The sequence below is a fragment of the Morus notabilis genome, unplaced genomic scaffold (genome assembly GCF_000414095.1).
Source record: "Morus notabilis unplaced genomic scaffold, ASM41409v2 Scaffold793, whole genome shotgun sequence".
Lineage (NCBI taxonomy): Eukaryota > Viridiplantae > Streptophyta > Magnoliopsida > Rosales > Moraceae > Morus > Morus notabilis.
This window is the reverse complement of record NW_010356914.1, coordinates 39659-64291: the sequence shown is the minus strand read 5'-3', so window position 1 is coordinate 64291 and position 24633 is coordinate 39659. Positions and strand designations below refer to the sequence as shown.

The following is a 24633-nucleotide window of genomic DNA, read 5'->3' as shown; positions in this document are numbered from 1 at the left end:
CCCCTCCCTCTTTATCTGTGGATGGCATTAATTCGCATGATCCGATTGGAAGAATGGTGAACCAAATTTCCGATCCAATTTATATGTCCCTATTAGACATGGATTTTCGACTGAATTTCTCTCTTCATCTAAAGAGCTCTAGTTTATCACTTTTACTCCTTTCTTCCTCACCCAACCCTTTTTCTTTCCCTTTGCTGTGTAAAACTGTGTGTCGATGTTTGCTGACTCACAATTACTGCACTTTTATAAGTCTAATTTGTGCCATTATGTTTTGCAGGGATAATAAGGAGGGAAAGATGTTATTTTATCCGAGACAAAATCACGTAAGGACCAACAGGCAATTTTCAAATTTTATAGGCCGTTGATCATGTAATCAAGATTCATTCTAAATTTTTCTTTGTCAGGTCTTGGTTGTAAATGATGGTTGTCAAGCTCCAGTCCCTCAATTTTCTGGTCGACTGGGCTTATCTATTAAGGGATCAGTCTCTCCCCCACTGTCTGGTGTTGATATTAGAATTCTTGCTGGTGGAGACAGCCAAATAGCTCAGCTCAAGTATGGTGAATTAGTACTTGAAACTACTACTGGAGTTGATGGCTCTTTCGTTGCAGGGCCTCTGTATGATGACATAGATTACAATGTGGAGGCATCTAAGGTTTGAAATGATAACAGCGGATTTTGTTTTTTCTTTTCTAATTTTGACGTCAAATTTGTTAGGGTCATAGAATGGCCAGTATGAGTTGGATGAGTTTTAACTTTGGTTGCAAGATTTGATATTGTACAGTAGTTCCATGCAGGCATATTATTTGCTTTAGTTATTGCAATTGATTGTCTTTGTCGTTTGTCTTTTTCTATTGCAGCCTGGCTATTATTTAAAACAAGTCGGACCATATTCCTTTTCTTGTCAGAAGCTTAGTCAAATTTCTGTGCGCATATACTCAAAAGATGATGCTAAAGAACCTATTCCTTCTGTGCTTTTATCTTTGAGTGGCAACGATGGCTATAGAAACAACTCAGTGTCTGAGGCTGGTGGAGTGTTCCTTTTCAGTAACTTATTTCCTGGAACTTTCTATCTGCGTCCTCTGCTAAAGGTATCATTCTACAATCTACAGTGGTGTTTTAAATGATAACTCTTGCTGATTCTTTCTCCGTTTCTTTCCCCTCTCTTGGAAGTCCTTGTATCTGGATATCAAATTCAGGGTTATGTAAATTCTGAAAAAGTTCTGAGCTTATAAGATACTTCCTCATCTATCAGTATCTGTCATTTTATACTTCTCAGTTCGATGCACAAGTTCAAAAAAGTTCAGTCGTCAAGGTTTACCCATAATTTTAGGAGGAAAATGATGTTGTATCACTTGGTGAACCGTAAGTTATATTTAATTGCTCCACTCTGGGGTGTGTTTTGTTTTCGCAGGAATATGCTTTCTCTCCTCCAGCAGAAGCAATAGAACTTGGTTCTGGCGAGTCTAGAGAAGTTGTTTTTGAAGCCACTCGTGTGGCATACAGGTTCAGCCTCTTCCATTATTCTTTCCTATATTTTCAATTACTATGAATTTGCTATGGTCGAAGCAATTTGTAGGGTCTGATTTGACATTTTTTGTAATATAGTTTGCTCTATGCTCTCCCCCCCCTTGGATATATGAATTCCGTCAAATATTAATTTGCACATATGCTATTGTAGTGCTGATTCTTATCAATATTCTTTTTTTTTTTTACCTTTTTTATTCCACTTTTCATTATGTACTTCCAAACAGCATGTTCCGACTTACATCTTTATTTTGCTGATATAAAGCTTGATATGTTGCCTTGTCTTTATTTTCCCCTAGTGACGCATTTGTACTGTTGAATTTTTTCTTTGTTAGAGTAAACAATTCTCTGCAATGTTTGGTTCTGTTTTTTGTTTAAGAAGTTAAAATCTGGTTAACCTCCTTTCAGTGCCATGGGTGTTGTCACCCTTTTGTCGGGCCAACCAAAAGAAGGCGTGTCGGTTGAAGCCCGATCAGAGTCAAAAAGCTACTATGAGGAAACAGTGACGGATTCGTCTGGGAATTATCGTTTAAGAGGACTTCTTCCTGACACAAATTATGCCATCAAAGTTGTTAGAAAGGACGGTTTGGGAAGCAATAAATTGGAGCGTGCATCTCCTGAATCTACAAGTGTAAAGGTGGTTTTAACTATTTACCTTATCAAAAAAAAAAAGAAAAAAAATTCTGGACTCTTCATTTTTCTGGTCTTTCTGTATTAACTCTAAATTTGAGCGTGTTGGTTGTGCCTGTAGGTTGAATCTGTGGACATCAGGGGTTTGAATTTCCTCGTCTATGAACAGCCTGACACTACTATTTTAAGTTGCCACGTCGAAGGAAAGAGAAGAGAGGAATTGCAGTCGCATCTCTTGGTGGAAATTAAGTCATCTAGTGACTCGTCTAAAGTCGAATCTGTCTTCCCTCTGCCACTTTCCAACTTTTTCCAGGTGAAGGACTTGCCCAGGGGTAAGCACCTTCTTCAGCTCAAGTCTAGTCTTCCATCAGGCGCCTACAAATTTGAGTCCGAGGTTATCGAGGTCGATTTAGAGAAGCATTCCCAAATTCACGTTGGCCCATTAAGATACCTCATCGAAGAAGACCATCAGAAGCAGGTTTGTCTTCACTTTATTGTTACATAAACAGCTTTCAAAACAATTCCTGTGCACTTATATCTGCCATCACGGTACTTTTCCATGCCCTACAGGAGTTGACTGCAGCACCTGTATTTCCTCTTGTTGTCGGAATCTCAGTGATCGGCCTTTTTGTCAGCATGCCAAGGTATTTATCCATATGCTTTTATTCCCTTGCGAAGACATATTTTGCTTGGTTTTCAATTTCCGTGTCCCTGAATAAGGTATAATAATTATTTTTCATTTGTCACGTCTCATTAACAGGTTAAAGGATTTATACCAAACAGCTGTTGGAACACAAACGGCAGGGTTTAGCGCAACCGCGAAGAAAGAAGTGCGGAAACCAATTTTGAGAAAGAAGACTTACTGATCACCAAATTCTTCTTGCCCCATGTAGAAGGTAATCAAGACCAAGTTTTCGATCGGCACTTGAAGTTTTTAGGTGATTCTAACCTGGGGTAGACCATCAGTATCACAGTTAGGACATTTTTTCTCTCATTTTTCCTTTTGCGGATGTTGACATCTAGTTTTAGGACATATAAATCTTAAAACACCATACGACATTATTAAGATCATTGCTTGCTAACAGGGTCTTTTTTTTTCCCCCTAAATTCGTAATGAGTTTATGAATAAAAAATGGTTATTACATTTCATCTCCGTTAAGGGCGTTAATGATGCAAAGCAATGTAATGGTTTTTTTTTAATATATTTTTTTTAAGGGAAACTAGACTTTTATTAAGCAAGAGATGATAAATCCGCATGAATAAAATGGCTAATAAACTTTGGACACGAATCAAATCAAAGTTTATCAGACAAATAAGACAGACTATAAAAAGTTAACATGTAGGCTACAAAATTCTCAAAACGAGAAATATAGCAATTGAGTCATGAGATATAAAGAAATACTATGTTGAATATCACTAATAATAGTTGAATCCAGTGATTTGAAAGTGGGCTTTGGATTGCATGAACGTCTGATGCGTCTGATTCAATCACCCTTAATTCTAAAAGTCACGATTCTGAGCCAATAAAACCGCCACTCGCACAGCAAAACATTCGCGCACACAACCCCGCAATCTTAGGTCTCGTTCACTTCGTGGATTCGAGTTTTCAATTCGAATTGAGATGTGACATTTTCTGAGAGTTTTTTACTGTATTAGAAAAAGTTGATGTGACATTTTTTGAGAATTTTTTACTGTAGAAACTTAAAATTGAAAATTCGAATCGGTGAAATGAACGAGGTCTTAGAATGTCAATTAGCTAGTTTTTCTAATTGACATTTTTTCTCTCATGTTTCCTTTTGCGGATGTTGACATATAGTTTTTCTCATTTGATGGGTGATGTCAATTAGCTAAAGATTTATGTTATAAGATCATATATTTTCTTTTCCTAATGTTATTATATTGCAAAGAAATTGAAACTAGCATAGGCAACTACTTTCAATAAAATAGGAAAATTTGCTCCGTCGGTGTCAATTTGTGGGAAAAAAGGAAATATTTCTATGTTTTATCCTCGTATCTAGAAATGTAGTGAAATCATTTGAATTTGATTGGACACGAGAATGGACTAGATCTTTTGCTAAAATATCTTTCAAACAGTCTACATTATCCATTGCTTTCTAAACCCATATCTCTCTCCAAATTGTTTTCTTCCCCCTTGTCTCCATTCATCTCATCTTTTTTTTTTTTTTTCTTTCTAAGTATTTTTTCTTCAATGAATCTATTCCCTTCGTCTAGGATAAGATAAAACTCAAAAGATTCTGAGTTCTTCTCCATCGATATTTCTCTTTTAGCAAGCAGATTTGTCCTCTGCACGCCTCTTTCTATGTACTCGACTTTGCTTGGCAATAACTGGTAAAGAACTGAGGAAAATAAGTTCAAAATTCTTAAAAATATTAACGGATAATATCAATATATTTGATGTTGACTTAATTTAAAATTAAAAGGTGAATTTGGTAATCAAGTACAGAAAAAATATTGGTATGTGTAGTGTTAAGTTATCAGATTTTTATTAACATTTTTGTTAAAAATTGGGTATAGTTTTTTAATATTAATATTATACAATGTGGTTGTAAGTATAATTTCGTGGTAAATCCTTTTTTTTTTCTTTTTTGGGTGGGTGTGTACGAGTGGGGTGACCCAACTGTACTGACTACTAAATACATTGAATATTTTTTTTTTCTTTTTAACTCATTGCAGAATTTTCTGATTAATTAAAATACATAAATTATGTTGGTAAATTTTTTTTGCTAATGAAATTATGTCGGTAAAATTATTGGGTAAGTTTGGTGACCCAACTCTTGACGGTCTATCGTCCATCGGATTCCACAGGATGCTTGATCGCTGGATCATAGCGCCTTCCGATGGTCAAAGTTCAAAGTATATTCTAGTAGCTTCCACTCTTTACTACAAGTGGGGTTTATTTTATGTTAAAACAAGGAAAAAAAGAAAACCACTTTCACAAGTGGGGTCACAAAAGAAAAACGAGGGTAAGTCCGTAAAACCAGCTGGGAGATACAATAGAATTTCCATCGCCACAAACATCTTGGAGGTCAATTGGCATATCCGCCGTCCACGTCATCAAAACTTTGCGTTTAAATCCCTTCAACGGTCCAGATAAGAGTATGCTTCCACAGTAATCGGGTTGGTTATTTTCGCTTACAAACTTTCCGCCAATATTATTTTCGCTTAAAGATTACCAATATTAATAAAAGTTTTGTTCAATTTTTTAGATTTTATTATAAGATTTTATAAATTATTACATAATTCTCCCAAAAAAACAAATAAATATAAAAGGAGACGGATATTTCCGGATGTCTGTCTGTCTGAATGCCGAAACACAACACAATCAATGAAAAGCAGCCCAGCTCAGCTAAGTCTTACCAGTAAACAACAGTGTACAAAATACTCTCTCTCTCCTTATCTGTAGCTTCTCCTTCTCTCTCTAAATCAGCCGGCGTCGCCAATCGCCATATCCAGATGGCTTCCTCAGCTCCTCCTCTATCCTCCCCGCAACGAAATCCCACCAAACAAACCTCCATTAACATTTAACCCCCTCTCTTCTCTCTCTCTCTCTCTCCTTCCCCTCCCTCTCTCTCTCTACAGAAATGGCGTCGACGCCACCTCACTGCTCAATCACGGCGTCGAAGCCGTACCAAAGCCACCAATACGCCCAAAACCCCAACCTCAAGAGCCACCATCGCCATAGCAATCACCGTCAAGGCCATCAATGGACGACTCAAAAGGTCTCCCTCACCAAACCCTCTCCCTCACCTCCTCCGGCTCGCAACGCCGCCGCCACACCAGCGCAGCATGCCTCCCAAAATCCCGCCTTTCACTCCCTCTGCTCTCTTCCGGCGCCGAAATCGGACCTCGCCGCCGTCTTCTCGGGTCGACGCTCGACCCGGTTCGTGTCCAAGATGCACTTGGGCCGGCCCAAGACCACCGTGGGCTCCCGCCACACTGCCGTCGCCGAGGAGGTCCTCCAACAAGCCATCCAATTTGGTAAGGATGATTTGGGAATTGATAATGTTTTGCTTAGTTTCGAGCCTAAGCTTTGTGGTTCAGATGATTACACTTTTTTGCTTAGAGAACTTGGGAATAGAGGCGAGTGTAGAAAGGCAATTAGGTGCTTTGAGTTCGCTGTGGCTAGGGAGAGAAGGAAGACTGAGCAGGGGAAATTAACTAGTGCTATGATTAGTACTCTTGGCAGGTTGGGGAAGGTTGAGCTTGCGAGGGATGTGTTCGAAACCGCTTTGTTTGCGGGGTATGGGAACACAGTTTATACCTATTCAGCGTTGATCAGTGCTTACGGGAGAAGTGGGTATTGGGAGGAGGCTAGAAGGGTGGTTGAGTCGATGAAAGATTCGGGCTTGAAGCCGAATTTGGTTACCTACAATGCCGTTATTGATGCGTGCGGTAAAGGGGGTGCGGAGTTCAAGAGGGTAGTGGAGATTTTTGATGAGATGTTGAGGAATGGCGTGCAGCCTGATCGGATTACGTATAACTCTCTCCTTGCAGTTTGCAGTCGAGGGGGACTGTGGGAGGCGGCTAGGAGTTTGTTTAGTGAGATGGTGGAGAGGCAGATTGATCAGGATATATATACATATAACACTCTTTTAGACGCAATTTGTAAAGGTGGGCAGATGGATTTGGCACGTCAGATTATGTCGGAAATGCCGTCGAAGAAAATCTTGCCTAATGTGGTGACTTACAGTACCATGATTGATGGCTATGCTAAAGCCGGTAGATTGGAAGACGCGTTGAACTTGTTTAACGAGATGAAGTATTTAGCTATTGGTCTAGATAGAGTTTTATATAACACATTGCTCTCGATTTATGCGAAGCTTGGTAGGTTTGAGGAGGCATTGAAGGTTTGCAAGGAGATGGAAAGTTCTGGAATCGTTAGGGATGTTGTATCTTATAATGCACTTCTGGGTGGGTATGGGAAGCAAGGCAAGTATGATGAAGTCAAAAGAATGTATCAAGATATGAAAGCGGATCATGTATCTCCCAACTTATTAACTTATTCAACATTGATTGATGTATATTCAAAGGGCGGTTTGTATAGGGAGGCGATGGAGGTGTTTAGAGAATTTAAGCAGGCCGGATTAAAGGCTGATGTTGTTCTTTATAGTGAACTTATCAATGCTTTGTGCAAAAACGGGATGGTGGAGTCTGCTGTTTCTTTGCTTGATGAGATGACAAAGGAAGGGATCATGCCCAATGTCATAACTTATAATTCTATAATTGATGCTTTTGGTCGCCCAGCAACAGCAGATTCTGCACTTGGTGCTGCCATAGGAGGAAATGAGCTAGAGACCGAGTTGTCATCTTCAATTTCTAATGAGAATGCCAACAAAAATAAGGCAGTAAATAAGGGGGATCACCAAATTATAAAGATGTTTGGGCAACTTGCTGCTGAGCAAGAAGGCCATACGAAGAAAGACAAGAAGATTAGACAGGAAATATTATGCATTTTAGGCGTCTTTCAGAAAATGCACGAGCTGAATATCAAACCAAATGTCGTTACTTTTTCTGCAATCTTAAATGCTTGCAGGTACATTTCCTTGCCTGATGCTTTTCCATTTTCAAATACATTTTGGATCTTGTTGCACGAGAGTCTTTATAGATAACTTATTCCTTTTGATCTCACTGAATGTATAGGTAATTTATAACCAGTCATTTTCTGTAAAATGCAGCCGTTGCAATTCATTTGAAGATGCTTCTATGTTATTGGAGGAACTCCGGTTATTTGATAATCAGGTCTATGGGGTTGCCCATGGACTTCTTATGGGACACCGGGAAAATGTCTGGCTTGAAGCTCAGTCTCTGTTCGATGAAGTAAAGCAGATGGACTCCTCCACTGCATCTGCTTTCTATAACGCTCTCACTGACATGCTCTGGCACTTCGGCCAGGTGAGTTTAGAGTGCTAGTGCCCTACCCTTTTCATGGGTTGGCTTCTTTATAATTACTCAAAAGATAGATCTTCAGAAAGAATCCAAAACTCTGTAATTTGATTTTATTAGAAACGAGGAGCCCAGCTGGTGGTGCTTGAAGGGAAACGCCGAAATGTGTGGGAGAGCGTATGGTCTAATTCGTTCTTAGATCTGCATTTGATGTCTTCCGGGGCTGCTCGGGCATTGCTTCACGCGTGGTTGCTCAACATACGCTCTGTAGTGTTTGAAGGCCAAGAATTACCTAGGCTATTGAGGTATACGGGATCTGCCAGAACTTTTGACTGTGTTTTGATGTGATTAAAAGCAAAAGAAGGTTAAACTTGGTGGTTTCTTTTGTTGCAGCATTTTGACAGGATGGGGCAAACACAGCAAAGTTGTTGGAGACAGCGCTCTTAGGCGAGCGATCGAATCGCTTCTGATCAGCATGGGTGCCCCATTTGAGGCTGCCAAGTGTAATCTTGGCAGGTTTACATCGCCGGGTCCCATGGTGGCTGGCTGGCTAAAAGAATCCGGCACTTTGAAGGTGCTTGTTCTTCATGACGACAGGAGTCATTCACAGAATGCTAAGCATGTCTCCAATTTGCAAACGCTTAATACCTTGTAGCCCTTTGTATCATCTTTTGTTGTATTCATCCTGTTTAGTATCTTTATATAATATAATGCAAAATCTTAGTTCATTCAAGTTATCTCATAATGGGTTGGATGTTGGATATCACACTACTCTCCCTTTCCCTGGATAGAAGCCGAGAATGTTTTTCACAAAACCGTTTATTATAAAACTTAACCAAAAAAAAAAAAAAAAAACTTAAGGAATCGCTCTGTCAATTGCTTTTAAGACATTTAACCACAAGAAACTGGAATTTACCAGTACCAACCGCCTTCATATGTTCTTATGGTACTGCTTTGTTCCCTTTCCTCGTCTCCCAAGTTTGTTTCATAGTTTGTCTACTATGACCAGCCCCAGAAACCTTATTCGTTGGGTTTTGTGCACGATGTGACTCTTGCTCGTTTTCTTGTGGACCCTCCAGAAACTTGGATATCAAGTTGTTATAAATTTTGCTCACGTGAATTCAGTGCTCAGTTATAGTAGATTGGCCGACTTCCTTAAATGTTTCAAACCGTTATGGAATTATTTTCTGCAAAGAGGTCAAACCACATTCCACCTTGACATATACGTAAACTAGTATTATAACTGCCAAATTTATGAAATAATCCATTTGTTTTGCTAATTATTCTCAGTTTGTTTTTTGTTTTTTTTCCCCCTCCTCCTGCAAGTGGCGAAAATTAACGTCCGTTAGTCCATTTACCTATGAGAAGCACTAAATGGAGTACTCCTTGAAATGAGGGGTACGCAAGCAGATTCATAGAGGTGAAGAGTGAAAATTAGGGGAAAAAAAAAAATGAGTGGTTGGATTTTGTAAAGGGGAAAAGACTATCAAGTTGTTTAGTACGGGAGAAAAGACGAGAAAACAAAAGGATCGCCAATTCACTCATTTTTTTATTATTATTTTAGTGAGATTTTTAGAGAGAGAAATTTGTTACAACTTGGATAAAAGTCGATTTATATTTTTGTCTTTATTTTCAAAGAACAAGAATGATAAACAATCAAGCAAAAAAAAAACAACAAGAATGATGGTAATTATTATTTGATAAAAAAAATCAGGTATTTAGCGACACTTCTTTCGTTCTCATTATATCAAATAATACAAAGGCAATTTCCAATATCTCCTTTTTGTTTTTGTTCTTTTTCCCCCTTACCAAATGGATTATTGGTTATAATTGTACATTGCGAATTGAGATGACTTAAATGAAATAAGGTGACACCAACTGGATAGTCTATAGAGCATACAATGCTTTCGATGAGAAATTGATAAGAGTGATCTTGTTTTTTCAGTACTAATCTCCAGTGCATCTAATATGCGATTGGCATATTGCCTTTTAGCGTGAAGCTTCTAGTGAAGTACACGAATGGACACTTTATACGCGTCCCAAGTTTATTTTTGTTATTTCTTCACTTTCTTGGCCGAGCTAGCTAGAATATGAGCCTTCTCTTTTTTCATCATTTCACATGTTTCCTTATTTAGCAATGTTTTATTTTATTTTATTTTAGCATTACAATTACCTACCAAGAGATAATTGACGACCACCATTAAGCCAGCCACATAGATAAAAAGTTGATGAACATACAAGAACACCGAAATGGGATATTGCACTGCGGCACTAGGAATCCAAAATCCCTAATATTGAGGCACGTTGTACTTGGATGGTAATGGAACCAAAATTGGTGGATATAAGCGTGTTAACAATATATGAACAAGATAGACCCTTTCTTTGACTAATTGAAATGTCAATGACACATCCTATGATTACATTGACACGTACAGTTTAGTTATGAAAGTAATCTCCCGGCGGCAGGGACTGCACTAACTCAGATGCATGAGTAGTGCAATTACAGGTAGCAGTAGCCATGCATGAGCCACTTGTACAAGCTTCAAAAGCCATTACGCTTTTGTGTGTCACTGGTTAGTGACATACTAGTCCTATAAATAGGATGCCGAACTAATACATTGGAGCATTACTAGTTGTTTTACTTGCTACTGTGATTCCTTCCCTTCTATAGTTTCAGGCTCTTCAAATTTCCTCGGTTTTGTGTTCTGAGAAACATGGGGGAGAGTACGGGAAACATTATGGGTGCAATTATCCTAGGAATGATGTTGATAACATCAACAGTAGCAGACGGCCAAAGAAAAGAAAAGCCTAATTGTTTTGGCAGGAATGACGGGAACGGAGGGGAAAACGTTTTTTTTGGAGAAAACGGTGCTATTGGTGCAGGTGGAGCGGTTGGTGGCGGCGCTGGAGGCAGAGTAGGTGGACAGGTTGGTGGTGGCATTGGAGGTGGAGTGGGTGCGGGTGGTGGTGCAGGGGCTGGAGGTGGAGCTGCTGGTGGCGGCATTGGAAGAGGTGTTGTTGAGGCTGGTGGTGGTGCTAGTACTGGCGCTGGAGGTGGAGTAGGCACAGGTGCTGACGTTGGTGCAGGAGGTGGAGTTGGTGCAGGCGGAGCTGCTGGTGGCGGTGTTGGAGGTAGAGTAGGTGGTGCTGGGGCTGGAGGTGGAGTTGGTGTAGGTGGTGGTGCAGGGGCTAGAGGTGGAGTTGGTGCAGGTGGAGCTGCTGGTGGCGGTGTTGGAGGGGGTGGTGCTGGAGCTGGTGGTGGGGTTGGTGCAGGCGGAGCTGCTGGTGGCGGAGTAGGTGCGGGTGGTGGGGCTGGAGCTGGTGGTGGTATTGGAGGTGGAGTTGGTGCAGGTGGAGTTGCTGGTGGTGGGGCTGGAGCTGGAGCTGGAGTAGGCACAGGTGGTGGTGTCGGTGTAGGTGGTGGTGCCGGTGCAAGAGGTGGAGTTGGTGCAGGTGGAGCTGCTGGTGGCGGTGTTGGAGGGAGAGTAGGTGGAGGGGGTGGTGCTGGAGCTGGTGGTGGTATTGGAGGTGGAGTTGGTGCAAGCGGAGCCGCTGGTGGTGGAGCTGGAGCTGGAGCTAGAGTAGGCACAGGTGGTGGTGTCGGTGCAGGTGGTGGTGCCGGTGCAGGTGGAGCTGCTGGTGGCGGTGTTGGAGGGAGAGTAGGTGGAGGGGGGGGTGCTGGAGCTGGTGGTGGTATTGGAGGTGGGGTTAGTGCAGGCGGAGCTACTGGTGGCGGAGTAGGTGCGGGTGGTGGGGCTGGAGCTGGTGGTGGTATTGGAGGTGGAGTTGGTGCAGGCGGAGCTGCTGGTGGTGGAGTAGGTGTAGGTAGTGGGGCTGGAGCTGGAGGTGGAGTAGGCACAGGTGGTGGTGTTGGTGCAGGAGGTGGAGCTGCTGGTGGCGGTGTTGGAGGGGGTAGTGCTGGAGCTGGTAGTGGTATTAGAGGTGGGGTTGGTGCAGGCGGAGCTGCTGGTGGTGGAGTAGGTGCGAGTGGTGGGGCTGGAGCTGGTGGTGGTATTGGAGGTGAAGTTGGTGCAGGCGGGGCTGCTGGTGGTGGGGCTGGAGCTGGAGCTGGAGTAGGCACAGGTGGTGGTGTCAGTACAGGTGCAGGAGGTGGAGTTGGTGCAGGTGGAGCTGCTGGTGGCGGTGTTGGAGGGAGAGTAGGTGGAGAGGGTGGTGCTGGAGCTGGTGGTGGTATTGGAGGTGGAGTTGGTGCAGGCGGAGCTGCTGGTGGCAGTGTTGGAGGTAGAGTAGGTGGAGGAGGTGGTGCTGGGGCTGGAGGTGGAGTTGGTGTAGGTGGTGGTGCAGGGGCTGGGGGTGGAGTTGGTGCAGGTGGAGCTGCTGGTGGCGGTGTTAGAGGGAGAATAGGTGGAGGGGGTGGTGCTGGAGCTGGTGGTGGTATTGGAGGTGGAGTAGGTGTTGGTGGTGCTGCTGGGGCAGGAGGTGGAGTTGGTGCAGGCGGAGCTGCTGGTGGCAGCGGTGGGGGTAGTGGTGCTGGGGCTGGAGGCAAAGTTGATGCAAGTGGTGGTGGTGCTGGAGGTGGAGGTGGAATTGGTGCAGGTGGTGGTATTGGAGGTAATATAGGTGGATGGGGTGGTGTTGGGGCTGGTGGAGTTGCCAGTGGAGGTGTTGGAGGTGGAGGAGGTGTGGGTGCAAGTGGTGGTGCGAATGTTGGTGCAGGTGGAGGACGTTGAATTCGACGTGTTCGAAATGGTTTATGAAATCAACAACATATGTTATCCTTAAAGTATTTATTAGGAGTGACATGAAAAATAAAGATAATTTAAGACATTGAGTTGCAATGCAACAATTAGTCTTTTTTCCCTTAGTGAGATTATATTATAAAAACAATTTGCTTTTATGTATTTGTTGTATCAAAGGCAATTTGTCTATAATAAAAGTAAAGAAATGATAGTTTTCTTATGATAGAGGGAATGAAAGAGAAGCTTGTAGTTATCTTTCTTATATCTTAATGTAGAATATAAAAAGTATGTATTTGTGGATATATTAGCATTAAGTTATAATAGTTAGGAAATTAAACAAGAAATTTAAACTTAAAATGAAAGAGAAAATAAGGTCAAACTCCATGAAGAGAAATGAGGCTCTAAGAGCAAATCTTTCTCGACTAAAAGAGTTGAGAGTGCTAACAAAACATAAAAAAACTTAGAGGATGTTTGGTAGAGGGATTCATTCCCTGATTCGAATCATGATTCGTGGTTCGCTACAGTATTTTTTCTCATAAAAAATTCACGTAAATCGAAAATGATTCGAATCACATGATTTGAATCCTCCAACCAAACGTTCTCTTATTACTCATTTACTTTGCGAGTTCAAATTATGTGGATTTGAACCTATATGTGCGTTTAATAGTGTTAGGTCTAAATAAAGAATAATGTTTGAACCAGTTTTTAATTACGTTCTTAAAACTATGGGGGTTTTTTTTTTTTAAAGAGTGAAAATAGTTAGTGGGACCTTTAGGTTGAGTTTTAAACACTAAAATGAATTAGAACCTTAAAAACTTAAAAAAGGGATAAAAAAAAATTTGAATTCAACCTTCAATTTTGAGTTCAAATAAACCTTAAATTCAAATTCAAGCTCAAAATGCTATGCAATCAAATAAGGCCCCGTTCACTTCGCTGATTCGAGTTTAGAATTCGAGTTTTTCTACAGTAAAAAGCTCTCACAAATAATCACATCTAACTTTTTTACTACAGTAAAAAACTCTCACATAAAATCACATCTCAACTCAAATTCTAAACTCGAATCAGCGAAGTGAACGAGAGATTTGAACCTAAAAGTTAGTTCAAACATGTCTAAACCCTCCAAACAAACAGACACTTAGGGCCTGTTCATTTCGCCGATTCGAGTTTGTAATTCGAGTTGAGATGTGATTTTATGTGAGAGCTTTTTACTGTAGCAAAAAAGTTAGATGTGATTGTTTGTGAGAGCTTTTTATTGTAGTAAAACTCAAATTCTAAACTCGAATTGGTGAAGTAAACGAGACCTTAATTAAGTTACTCGAGTTATTCGGGCCTTGTAAGTTGGATCTGGCCATCCAGGAGATATAGCCTAAAAGAAATGTAGAATGACGGCCTTTGGGCTTTCATAACGACTAAACGTTTAACCCATCTAATTAAAACCTTGGCCCATGTTCTTTCTAGCCGTGATACACGAGGAAATCACTACCGTACCACTTTTTTCATTATATTAAGGAAATACCATTTTTTTCCATTCAAACATTCCCTTTTAACATTTAAAATATATATATATATATATATATATATAAGAAGATGTTTCCCCATTCTCTAGTCTTAGAAGTGGTTTGCCCCGAATTGACGCCGTGATATCTCGTGTTTAATTGGGAAGGGGACGGGGGTATCAAGAGCGAAGGGCATATAAAGATTTATAGCCGTGTTTAGAATTGATTTTATTTTTTTTTTTTTTTATGTTTTTTGAGAAATAAAAAATAAAATATTTTCAAAATGACGTTTGGTGCAATAAAGATAAAAAATAAAAATGAAAACGATTTTTTTGATTTAGTGTAAAATAATAGAGAAATGAAAAACGACTTTTAGTTATTTTTTATTTTTTGTTTTCGTTTTCTCTTCTCTCGAGCAGAGAGAGATATTAATGAGTTTTTTATAGTGAAAATAATCTCTTGATAAAACTACCAAACAAATAAATGACGTTTGGTGCAATAAAGATAAAAAATAAAAATGAAAACGATTTTTTTGATTTAGTGTAAAATAATAGAGAAATGAAAAACGACTTTTAGTTATTTTTTATTTTTTGTTTTCGTTTTCTCTTCTCTCGAGCAGAGAGAGATATTAATGAGTTTTTTATAGTGAAAATAATCTCTTGATAAAACTACCAAACAAATTTTTTAAAAATGATTTTTGTCTGAGATTGAAAACGTTTTCATTTTTATTTTCATACAAAAAATAAAATTATTTTAAAACGAATTCTAGCCTAGCCTACCATTTTTTTTCCATTCAAACATTCCCTTTTAACATTTACATATATATATATATATATATATATAAAAGAAGATGTTTCCCCGTTCTCTAGTCTTAGAAGTGGACCAAGTGGTTTCCCCCGAATTGACGCCGCGATATCTCGTGTTTAATTGGGAGAAGGGACAGGGGTATTAAGAGCCAAGAGCCAAGGGGATATAAAGATTTATGTTTTTTTAATAAATATTCATATATTTCTGATTTTTATTTATTTTCCAAATAAATAAAAAAAAGCTATAATTCTAAGAAGAAAAAAATTTTGGCAGCACAAATTTAAAAAAAAAATTAATTAAAGGAGATATTTTTCCAAAATTTTTCATTTTATTTTAAATTATTGTTTAACAAAAACTTGTTAATTTTGATCGCTTTTAAATTTTTTAATTTTTTTTTCTTTTTATTAAATAATTCTCTTTTGGGATTTTAAAATATCAAACGAATTTTTTTCCCTTTTCCCGTTTCCAAACGTCTGTAATAAGATGACCTAGTTTTCCAAGGATCTATGGGCTTAGTTTTTCAAGGATCTATGGCCAGTTTAGTTCGCTGATTCAAATTTTTAATTTGAGTTGAGATGTGATTTTATGTGTGAGCTTTTTACTGTAGCAAAAAAGTTAGATGTGATTGTTTGTGAGAGCTTTTTACTGTAGTAAAACTCGAATTAGCGAAATGAACGGGGCCCTAGGTCTCGTTCATTTCGCTGATTTGAGTTTAGAATTTAAATTTTGTTACAGTAAAAATATCTCAGAAACAGTCACATCTAACTTTTTTACTACAGTAAAAAATTCTCACATAACGTCACATCTCAACTCAAATTAAAAACTCGAATCAGTGAACTAAACGAGTCATTTAAACTCATACACACGTCTATGAACTCTCTAAGAAAGCTGAAGGGAAAAAAAACATCTCCTTAATAAAGCTTAAGTTAAAAGCAAGTGCCGACCCCTAATAGAAAACCACAAAATCCTCATTTTTTTTGTTCCTGTAAAGTTTAAGGAGGATAAAATCTTTGTTTTTTATTCACAGGAAATCTATTTAATAGTATCATTTAGAGTTAGTACGAAATCCACACCTAATCCACCGACATGACGATTGAACCAATGAACCCCCACGCGTAGCACGCTATTTTACGATAATATTGCAAGATAATAAATTGAATAATATATGATATATATAAAAGAAGATGTTTCCCCGTTCTCTAGTCTTAGAAGTGGACCAAGTGGTTTCCCCCGAATTGACGCCGCGATATCTCGTGTTTAATTGGGAGAAGGGACAGGGGTATTAAGAGCCAAGAGCCAAGGGGATATAAAGATTTATGTTTTTTTAATAAATATTCATATATTTCTGATTTTTATTTATTTTCCAAATAAATAAAAAAAAGCTATAATTCTAAGAAGAAAAAAATTTTGGCAGCACAAATTTAAAAAAAAACTTAATTAAAGGAGATATTTTTCCAAAATTTTTCATTTTATTTTAAATTATTGTTTAACAAAAACTTGTTAATTTTGATCGCTTTTAAATTTTTTAATTTTTTTTTCTTTTTATTAAATAATTCTCTTTTGGGATTTTAAAATATCAAACGAATTTTTTTCCCTTTTCCCGTTTCCAAACGTCTGTAATAAGATGACCTAGTTTTCCAAGGATCTATGGGCTTAGTTTTTCAAGGATCTATGGCCAGTTTAGTTCGCTGATTCAAATTTTTAATTTGAGTTGAGATGTGATTTTATGTGTGAGCTTTTTACTGTAGCAAAAAAGTTAGATGTGATTGTTTGTGAGAGCTTTTTACTGTAGTAAAACTCGAATTAGCGAAATGAACGGGGCCCTAGGTCTCGTTCATTTCGCTGATTTGAGTTTAGAATTTAAATTTTGTTACAGTAAAAATATCTCAGAAACAGTCACATCTAACTTTTTTACTACAGTAAAAAATTCTCACATAACGTCACATCTCAACTCAAATTAAAAACTCGAATCAGTGAACTAAACGAGTCATTTAAACTCATACACACGTCTATGAACTCTCTAAGAAAGCTGAAGGGAAAAAAAACATCTCCTTAATAAAGCTTAAGTTAAAAGCAAGTGCCGACCCCTAATAGAAAACCACAAAATCCTCATTTTTTTTGTTCCTGTAAAGTTTAAGGAGGATAAAATCTTTGTTTTTTATTCACAGGAAATCTATTTAATAGTATCATTTAGAGTTAGTACGAAATCCACACCTAATCCACCGACATGACGATTGAACCAATGAACCCCCACGCGTAGCACGCTATTTTACGATAATATTGCAAGATAATAAATTGAATAATATATGTAATCCAACCAAACAAAGAGAGGTTAAGTAAATATATCATGTTTTAATTTTAATTTTTCTTCTCTTTTTGTTGCTCGTTAGTTTGACTTTCATATTGCAGTTTGTTCTAGATATATATATATATATGTATATATATATATATATATAAAAGAGAGTTTGTTCTAGATTTATGTGAGTTGAAGTTTGACCCCTTTTATTTTGCCTTTGAACAAAGGCCGATTGTCCAAAAAATTCGGCCAAACCTACTTCACTCTCATCAGATAAAAAAAGAATAGTTATGGAAAGGAGTTTGTATTCCTCAAGAAACTAAAAAAGTGGGAACAAAATATACCAAAGTATTCTCGATTTAGAATTATGATTTAAAATTATTCTCGATTTACGTGTATTTTTTATGTGAGAAAATATTATAGTAAACCACGAATCATAATTCGAATCATGGCACGAATATACTAACCAAACGCAAGATGATTCAAGTCATACAATCTGCTAGAATTTTTTAAACAAACCAATCACTAGACTCCACCGTAAAAAATATACAAAAATGCTAATTATTTAAAGTACTATGGATTAAAGCAATTTCAGATTCTGAAAGAAAGAATATAATTTCGCCAAGCTTTGCTTTTGAAGGTATTGATCATGAAATATTAAAAGGAACCACGTATCAACAGAATGTTGAGAATATTAAAGAATTTAAATTGAGCTTCTCTTTCCCGTCAATAATTAAAGTGGAGAATATTTTGAAACATTCATTGTTGGTGGTCCAAAGAGTATTAAGTATCATATATAGAAACAAACAAAATTAATTGGCGCATTTAGAGATTGGAAAAGTCATTTAGAGATTAGAGAAATTTTATATCCCCATTGTTTTAGGAAATTGTGATGTAATATATAAAATAAGGCACTCCAATTAATGGACCAAATCTGAACTCAAATCCCTTAATTTTCTATTGATGAGATTACACAAGATAATTGGTGGCTCTTGCTATAATGACTCTAACTATGTGGCTGATACTTAACTATATAATCTTGATAAGTGTCTACTTAGAAGAAAGTTTAAACTTTTTTTTTTTTCTAATCTTGACACGTGTCTACTTAAAAGAAAATTTTAATTTTTTTTCTTTTTTAATCTTGACAAGTGTCCGCTATATAATCTTGATAAGTGTCTACTTAGAAGAAAGTTTAAACTTTTTTTCTTTTCTAATCTTGACACGTGTCTACTTAAAAGAAAATTTTAATTTTTTTTCTTTTTTAATCTTGACAAGTGTCCATTATATGTGAATTCTTCTGCATCTATATATTATCTGATAAAACGAGTATTACACTTATTTAGTGACGAAAAATAGAAAAGGTGGATTGAGAATATTCTTCAATATTATGTCACTCAAATTTAATCCGAGGAATTATTTGAAGTAATGAACAGACAAATGTGTAAAGCCGATATAAACTAGCTAATTTTTTCATCATTGATTGTGGCGTCTATATTATACTAAGGTTTTTACTTCCATATAATCAACGGATCGAAGTTTCTATTCAAGCCTGATTTTAAATCGATCTTAGAGACTTTTTTAATTCGGGTTTCGTCAGTTTCTTAGCGGGGTTCATATCAAATTTTTCGCTCTATAAATACCTGTATATACTCCTCCCCTTTCATCCAATGCAAGCAAGCAAGTAAACAAAGTTACAAAACATACCTGAAACTACCTTTGTGAATTGCACTTTCTAGAGTCTTTCTTCAGCACTTGTTTCAAACCAACTATTCTTCTCAGTGATTTTATTTCTCTTTCGAAAGCTCCCATATTTGCCAACTGAATCACAGACTTGTATACTCAATTCTAGCGTGGTATACAGCTTCTTGTTATAGAAGGCGGAGAATCATACACTTTCAGTACATTATCCAAACTCTTCTACAACTTTCCTTTATAAAACTATAATATTTTCAATTTATAAGCTTTGATGTCTGTGATTGCACTTCTAATACACTGATCCTTTTGCCCCTACAATATCATCCATTCTCAACTTTGGTTTTTTTTTCCTCGTCACCTTCATTCTTGTTCAACTTTCTTGTAAAAAACTCTGTTTTCCTCTGGTTTGATCTTTCAGTACATATCAAAAACTCTTTGATAACCTTTTTTTTTAATAAAAAAAAGAAAAAGACAGTGACCCTTTCCCCCCTACAACATCATCCATTCCAAACATGAGTTCTTCTTAACATCCTTCATTAAGGCCTTAAATTTCAGCTTTGCCATTTTTCTTCCATCAACTCTGCTTAACATCATAACTCCTCTGTTTTCCTCTTGTTTACTCTGTTATGGCACCTAAAAACGATCCCATCAATACAGTCCTCAATTTGTTCAGATCAAAGAAGCTAGAAAATTACTTCGATTTATCTAATGGCAAGTTGAGCATCCAAGGCGTCCCGTTGCTCTCAGAAGTCCCAAACAACGTGAGTTTCAGCACTTTTGACTCCATCTGCCAATCCTCCGACGCCCCGCTTCGCCTGCTTCAGCGCGTCCGGTCTCTGTCCCACAAAGGCGGCTTCCTCGGATTCTCCACCGATGAATCATCCGACAGGTTGGTGAACTCCCTTGGAAAATTCACCAACAGAGATTTCCTCAGCATCTTCAGGTTCAAAACATGGTGGTCCACCATGTGGGTTGGGAACTCTGGCTCTGACCTGCAAATGGAAACTCAATGGCTGCTCTTTGATGTCCCAGAGATCAATTCTTATGTCATAATCATACCAATCATTGAAGCCTGTTTCAGGTAAGGATGAAATTTTGTATAACTTTTACACGTCCAAATGTATTTTGAGTATCGACATTTTCATGGATACTGATATTTTCATCCTTGGTTTCAGGTCCGCCCTTCATCCGGGCGATGAGGGGCGCGTCATGATCTGCGCCGAGAGTGGGTCTTCACAGGTGAAGGCGTCGAGTTTCGAGGCCATAGCTTATGTTCATGCTTCTGATAATCCTTACAACTTGATGAGAGAGGCCTATAGTGCTTTGAGGGTTCACCTCAACACTTTCAGGCTTTTGGAAGAGAAGCAAGTCCCAAACTTGGTTGACAAGTTCGGTTGGTGCACTTGGGATGCTTTCTACTTGACTGTGGAGCCATCTGGTGTCTTCCATGGCCTTAAAGAGTTTTCCGAAGAAGGCGGACTTTCGCCGCGGTTTCTCATCATAGACGACGGCTGGCAAAGCATCAACAATGATGGCCAAGACCCCAATGAGGACACAAAGAATTTAGTCCTTGGAGGGACTCAAATGATTGCAAGGCTTTATAGGTTTAAGGAGTGTAAGAAGTTTGAGAGCTACAAAGGAGGGTCTTTGTTGGAGAATAATAATAACTCTCCAACATTTGACCCCAAAAAGCCTAAAATGCTCATCTCAAAGGCTATTGAGATAGAACATGCTGAGAAGGAGCTCGACAAGGCGATCCAATCAGGAGTTTCGGATGATTCCGAGCTCGAGGCCAAAATTCAGAAGCTAAAACAAGAGTTGGATGAGATATTTGGCGGGGAAGAAAATGGTGGTGAGGCTTTAGGTGAAGGCTGCTCTGAAGACTTTGGAATGAAGGCTTTCACTAGGGATTTGAGGACCAAGTTTAAGGGGTTGGATGATATTTATGTGTGGCATGCTCTTTGTGGGGCTTGGGGTGGTGTGAGACCAGGCTCAACTCATCTGTATTCAAAGATAACTCCTTGCAAACTCTCGCCGGGTCTTGACGGGACAATGAATGACCTTGCTGTGGTGAAGATTGTTGAAGGTGGGATTGGACTCGTTCACCCTGATCAGGCTGATGACTTTTATGACTCTATGCACTCTTACCTCTCCCAAGTTGGCATAACTGGAGTCAAAGTTGATGTCATTCATGTAAGTGAAAAATCACACTTGCAATTTTTTTTTTTTTTTTTTTTTTTTTTTTTTTTTTTTTTTTTTGTGGATATGTAAATGGATATATAAATATAAATATATACACATATATTTTGCAGACTCTGGAATATGTGTCTGAAGAATATGGAGGAAGAGTCGAGCTTGCAAAGGCTTATTACAAGGGGCTTACCAATTCTCTTCTGAAGAACTTCAATGGGAGTGGACTTATTTCTAGCATGCAACAGTGCAATGACTTCTTCTTCCTTGGGACAAAGCAAATTTCTATGGGAAGAGTTGGTAATAAGAAAAAAATAATCTAGTGCAATTACTTGATATTTTTTTTATTAATCTCTCTCTCTGTCTCTCTCTTTTTATTTTTATTATTTATTTATTTATTATTTTTTTTGTAGGAGATGATTTTTGGTTCCAGGATCCAAATGGAGACCCCATGGGGGTTTATTGGTTACAAGGGGTTCACATGATTCACTGTGCCTACAACAGCATGTGGATAGGTCAGATGATACAGCCAGATTGGGACATGTTCCAATCAGACCATTTATGTGCCAAGTTTCATGCAGGATCAAGGGCTATCTGTGGTGGTCCTGTTTATGTGAGTGACTCAGTTGGGGGTCATGATTTTGATCTCCTAAAGAAGCTGGTTTACCCTGATGGAACCATTCCCAAGTGCCACCACTTTGCCCTCCCAACTAGAGACTGCCTCTTCAAGAACCCTTTGTTTGACAAGCAGACTGTTCTTAAGATTTGGAACTTCAACAAGGTACAAAAAGCTTCTGCCTCTTTATTACCTTTTTTAGCATTCTATGATCTTAATGTTGATGTGCCAAAACCCCCCAACCCCAAAAGGCAAAAAAAAAAAAAAAGAGTGATTTTTTAATACAAATCTGACAATTTAGAACCGTGCAATATCGACAAGTATTTTTCATACCCAATCAAAGAATTATTCATTTCCTTTTCTGGGGTTGTTTTAGTTAGTGTTTTTGAAGTTATCAAATGACTAATTTATTGCAATATTGAAATAGTATGGAGGCGTGATTGGTGCTTTCAACTGCCAAGGAGCTGGTTGGAACCCAAAGGAACAAAGGATCGAAGGCCATCCTGAGTGCTACAAGCCAATGTGTGGCTCAGTCCACGTCTCTGAGATTGAGTGGGACCAAAAAGAAGAGGCAAGTGAGTTTGGTAAGGCTGAAGAATATGTGGTCTACCTCAACCAGGCAGAAGAGCTACATCTAATGACCCCAAAATCTCATGCAATTCAGTTCAGCATTAAACCATCTGCCTTTGAGATTTTCAGCTTTGTGCCAATTAGGAAGCTCGGGAAAAGCATAAAGTTTGCCCCAATTGGTCTCACCAACATGTTCAATTGTGGTGGCACCATCCAAGAGCTGGACTACAAGGCCTCTGGATCAGAATTTGGTGCAGATGTCAAGGTCAAAGGTGGTGGGAGCTTCTTGGCTTACTCAAGTGGGGCCCCCAAAAGGTGTCTGTTGAATGGTGCTGAGGTGGACTTTGAGTGGGCCACTAGTGCAAAGCTGACCTTGAATCTTCCTTGGGTTGAAGAGGCCAATGGTGTTTCTAATGTCGTTTTTCTCTTTTGATTGGCTTCATTTGTGATTGTCTAGAGTCACGGTGAAGAATCTGAGTATACCATGGCAATAAGGAATTTAGGGCGTTTGGTATGAGAATTCATGTCATGGTTCGAATCATAGTTCGTAACTTGTTATAGTGTTTTTTCTCATAAAAAACACACATAAATCGAAAATGATTCTAAATTATGGTTCTGAATCCGTGAATCTGTCCACTTATTTACCTGTTTCTATTAGCTTGTGGGAGGTTTAGAAATCTCCACAATATTTGGACTTATTGTAGTCTAGGGAAGAATGTATCTCCATTCATCCCATTATAATTAACCTAAAGTACATAATTGTAATATATAATTAAAGAGTTAACTCTCTCCCTAATTTCCTCTTTAACTTACCATTTCTATTGTAAAATTATTAAAAAAGTATTGTTAAGTCTCTCTAATTTCCTCTTTACCTTTTCTCTGTGACCAAAAGGCATAAAATGTTATTAACAAGTAGCGGATCAATATTTTATTTCAAAAATAAAAATAAAGAAAGGAGAGCTTTTGTCATTCCAATTTCAACACTTGAATGGTTTGGGAATTGAAACTATTATATATCCGTATAGGCGTGGAGCTATGAAATTTTCTTTGTTTTCCTCATGAAATAAAATTAAAATTCTTTCAACACAAAATTTTACATAATAACTTTTGAGTGAGCATGCAAAAAGTGCAGCAAAACAGCAGAGAGGTCAAAATGGAGTTGAGTACTACTTTGAGAAAAGGCCAAGTACCAACTAGGTAGCCGAGAAACTTCGAACTCAAATCTATATATAATGACAAACATAAGTTATATCATAGAAGAGTAATTTACCCCTATAACATATATTAATAGTTGTTCCAATTCCACCGCCAGAGCATGATCTAATAATTATTAATGAGACAAATTCGTGGTTGTACCTACAGACGACAAAAAGAAGCCACCTTTTAATAAGCAATTACAGTTCAATTTTTCACGCCACGATAATTAATTGATTGTCTGATGCATGGATGATGAGATCTAAAGCACCAAGGAAAAGATCACGAGGATTTCTAATATAAGTGGGGGCCATGGCAAACGCTAGAATCTCCACGTACGAGAAGTTTCTGCTTTATGTTTTTAATAGGGATCAGTAATTAATTGAGTTTTTAACTTTCACTCCTAAAGCAGCCCTAAAGATTTTAATTGTTTGCCTTGTGTTTAAATATTTATGTTAATGTAATGTAATCATGGTGAATTGTATAAGTTCCGTTTACTTCACTGATTTAAATTTTTAATTTGAGTTGAGATGTGATTTTATATGAGAACTTTTTATTGTAGTAAAAAAGTTAGATATGACTGTTTCTGAGAGTTTTTTTACTATAACAAAACTTAAACTCTAAACTCGAATCAGTGAAATGAACGAAAAAGTTACTTTTTCGACATTTGTTTAGTTCATTAATTTAAATTTTTAATTTGAATTAAGATGTAATTTTATATGAGAAATTTTTACTGTAGTAAAAAAATTAAATATAATTATTTTGAGAATTTTTTACTGTAATAAAACTCAAATTAATTAAATAAACGAGACCGAAATAATTCAATTATTCAATATATAAACGTTGCAAATTTCTTTTTCATCAAAACAGAATCAGTCCTCTTGCCAGGTGTTAGAGCATGAAAATACACGTGGATCCAAGCTGTCTGATGTGGATATTATGGCAGCTTCACGATACGTGTCATATTTCTCGTGGGGACACTTCAAATTTCAACGTTTTAATTATTAAAA

At 37.9% G+C, this 24633-nt stretch overlaps 4 protein-coding genes across 4 annotated transcripts in view; 3 read left to right on the top strand and 1 right to left on the bottom strand.

The window, feature by feature from the left end:
- LOC21393046 (nodal modulator 1) overlaps positions 1-3325 on the top strand; it is an 8797-nt gene extending 5472 nt beyond the window's left edge. The window contains exons 20-27 of the mRNA XM_010088916.2: positions 278-323; positions 405-653; positions 859-1089; positions 1413-1504; positions 1934-2162; positions 2277-2633; positions 2726-2799; positions 2916-3325. Of these exons, the coding sequence (XP_010087218.1) occupies positions 278-323; positions 405-653; positions 859-1089; positions 1413-1504; positions 1934-2162; positions 2277-2633; positions 2726-2799; positions 2916-3021 (1384 nt within the window). The 3' untranslated portion in view covers positions 3022-3325. The remainder of the gene's footprint in view (positions 1-277; positions 324-404; positions 654-858; positions 1090-1412; positions 1505-1933; positions 2163-2276; positions 2634-2725; positions 2800-2915) is intronic.
- Positions 3326-5481: 2156 nt separating this feature from the next.
- Positions 5482-8792, top strand: LOC21393044 (pentatricopeptide repeat-containing protein At2g31400, chloroplastic). The gene is made up of 4 exons (XM_010088914.2): positions 5482-7709; positions 7852-8068; positions 8180-8364; positions 8453-8792. The coding sequence occupies exons 1-4, from the start codon at positions 5758-5760 to the stop codon at positions 8712-8714; spliced, it is 2616 nt and encodes an 871-aa protein (XP_010087216.1). The 5' UTR covers positions 5482-5757; the 3' UTR covers positions 8715-8792.
- A 1932-nt stretch (positions 8793-10724) lies between these two features.
- LOC112091055 (basic proline-rich protein-like) lies at positions 10725-12707 on the bottom strand (the record flags this gene model as incomplete). The annotated part of the gene is made up of 1 exon (XM_024163792.1): positions 10725-12707. A coding segment is annotated over one exon (1983 nt), but the record flags the coding sequence as incomplete, so codon positions are not given.
- A 6249-nt stretch (positions 12708-18956) lies between these two features.
- Positions 18957-23216, top strand: LOC21393043 (stachyose synthase). The gene is made up of 5 exons (XM_010088913.2): positions 18957-20134; positions 20229-21246; positions 21366-21543; positions 21657-22024; positions 22287-23216. The coding sequence occupies exons 1-5, from the start codon at positions 19680-19682 to the stop codon at positions 22860-22862; spliced, it is 2595 nt and encodes an 864-aa protein (XP_010087215.1). The 5' UTR covers positions 18957-19679; the 3' UTR covers positions 22863-23216.
- Positions 23217-24633: the final 1417 nt, after the last annotated feature.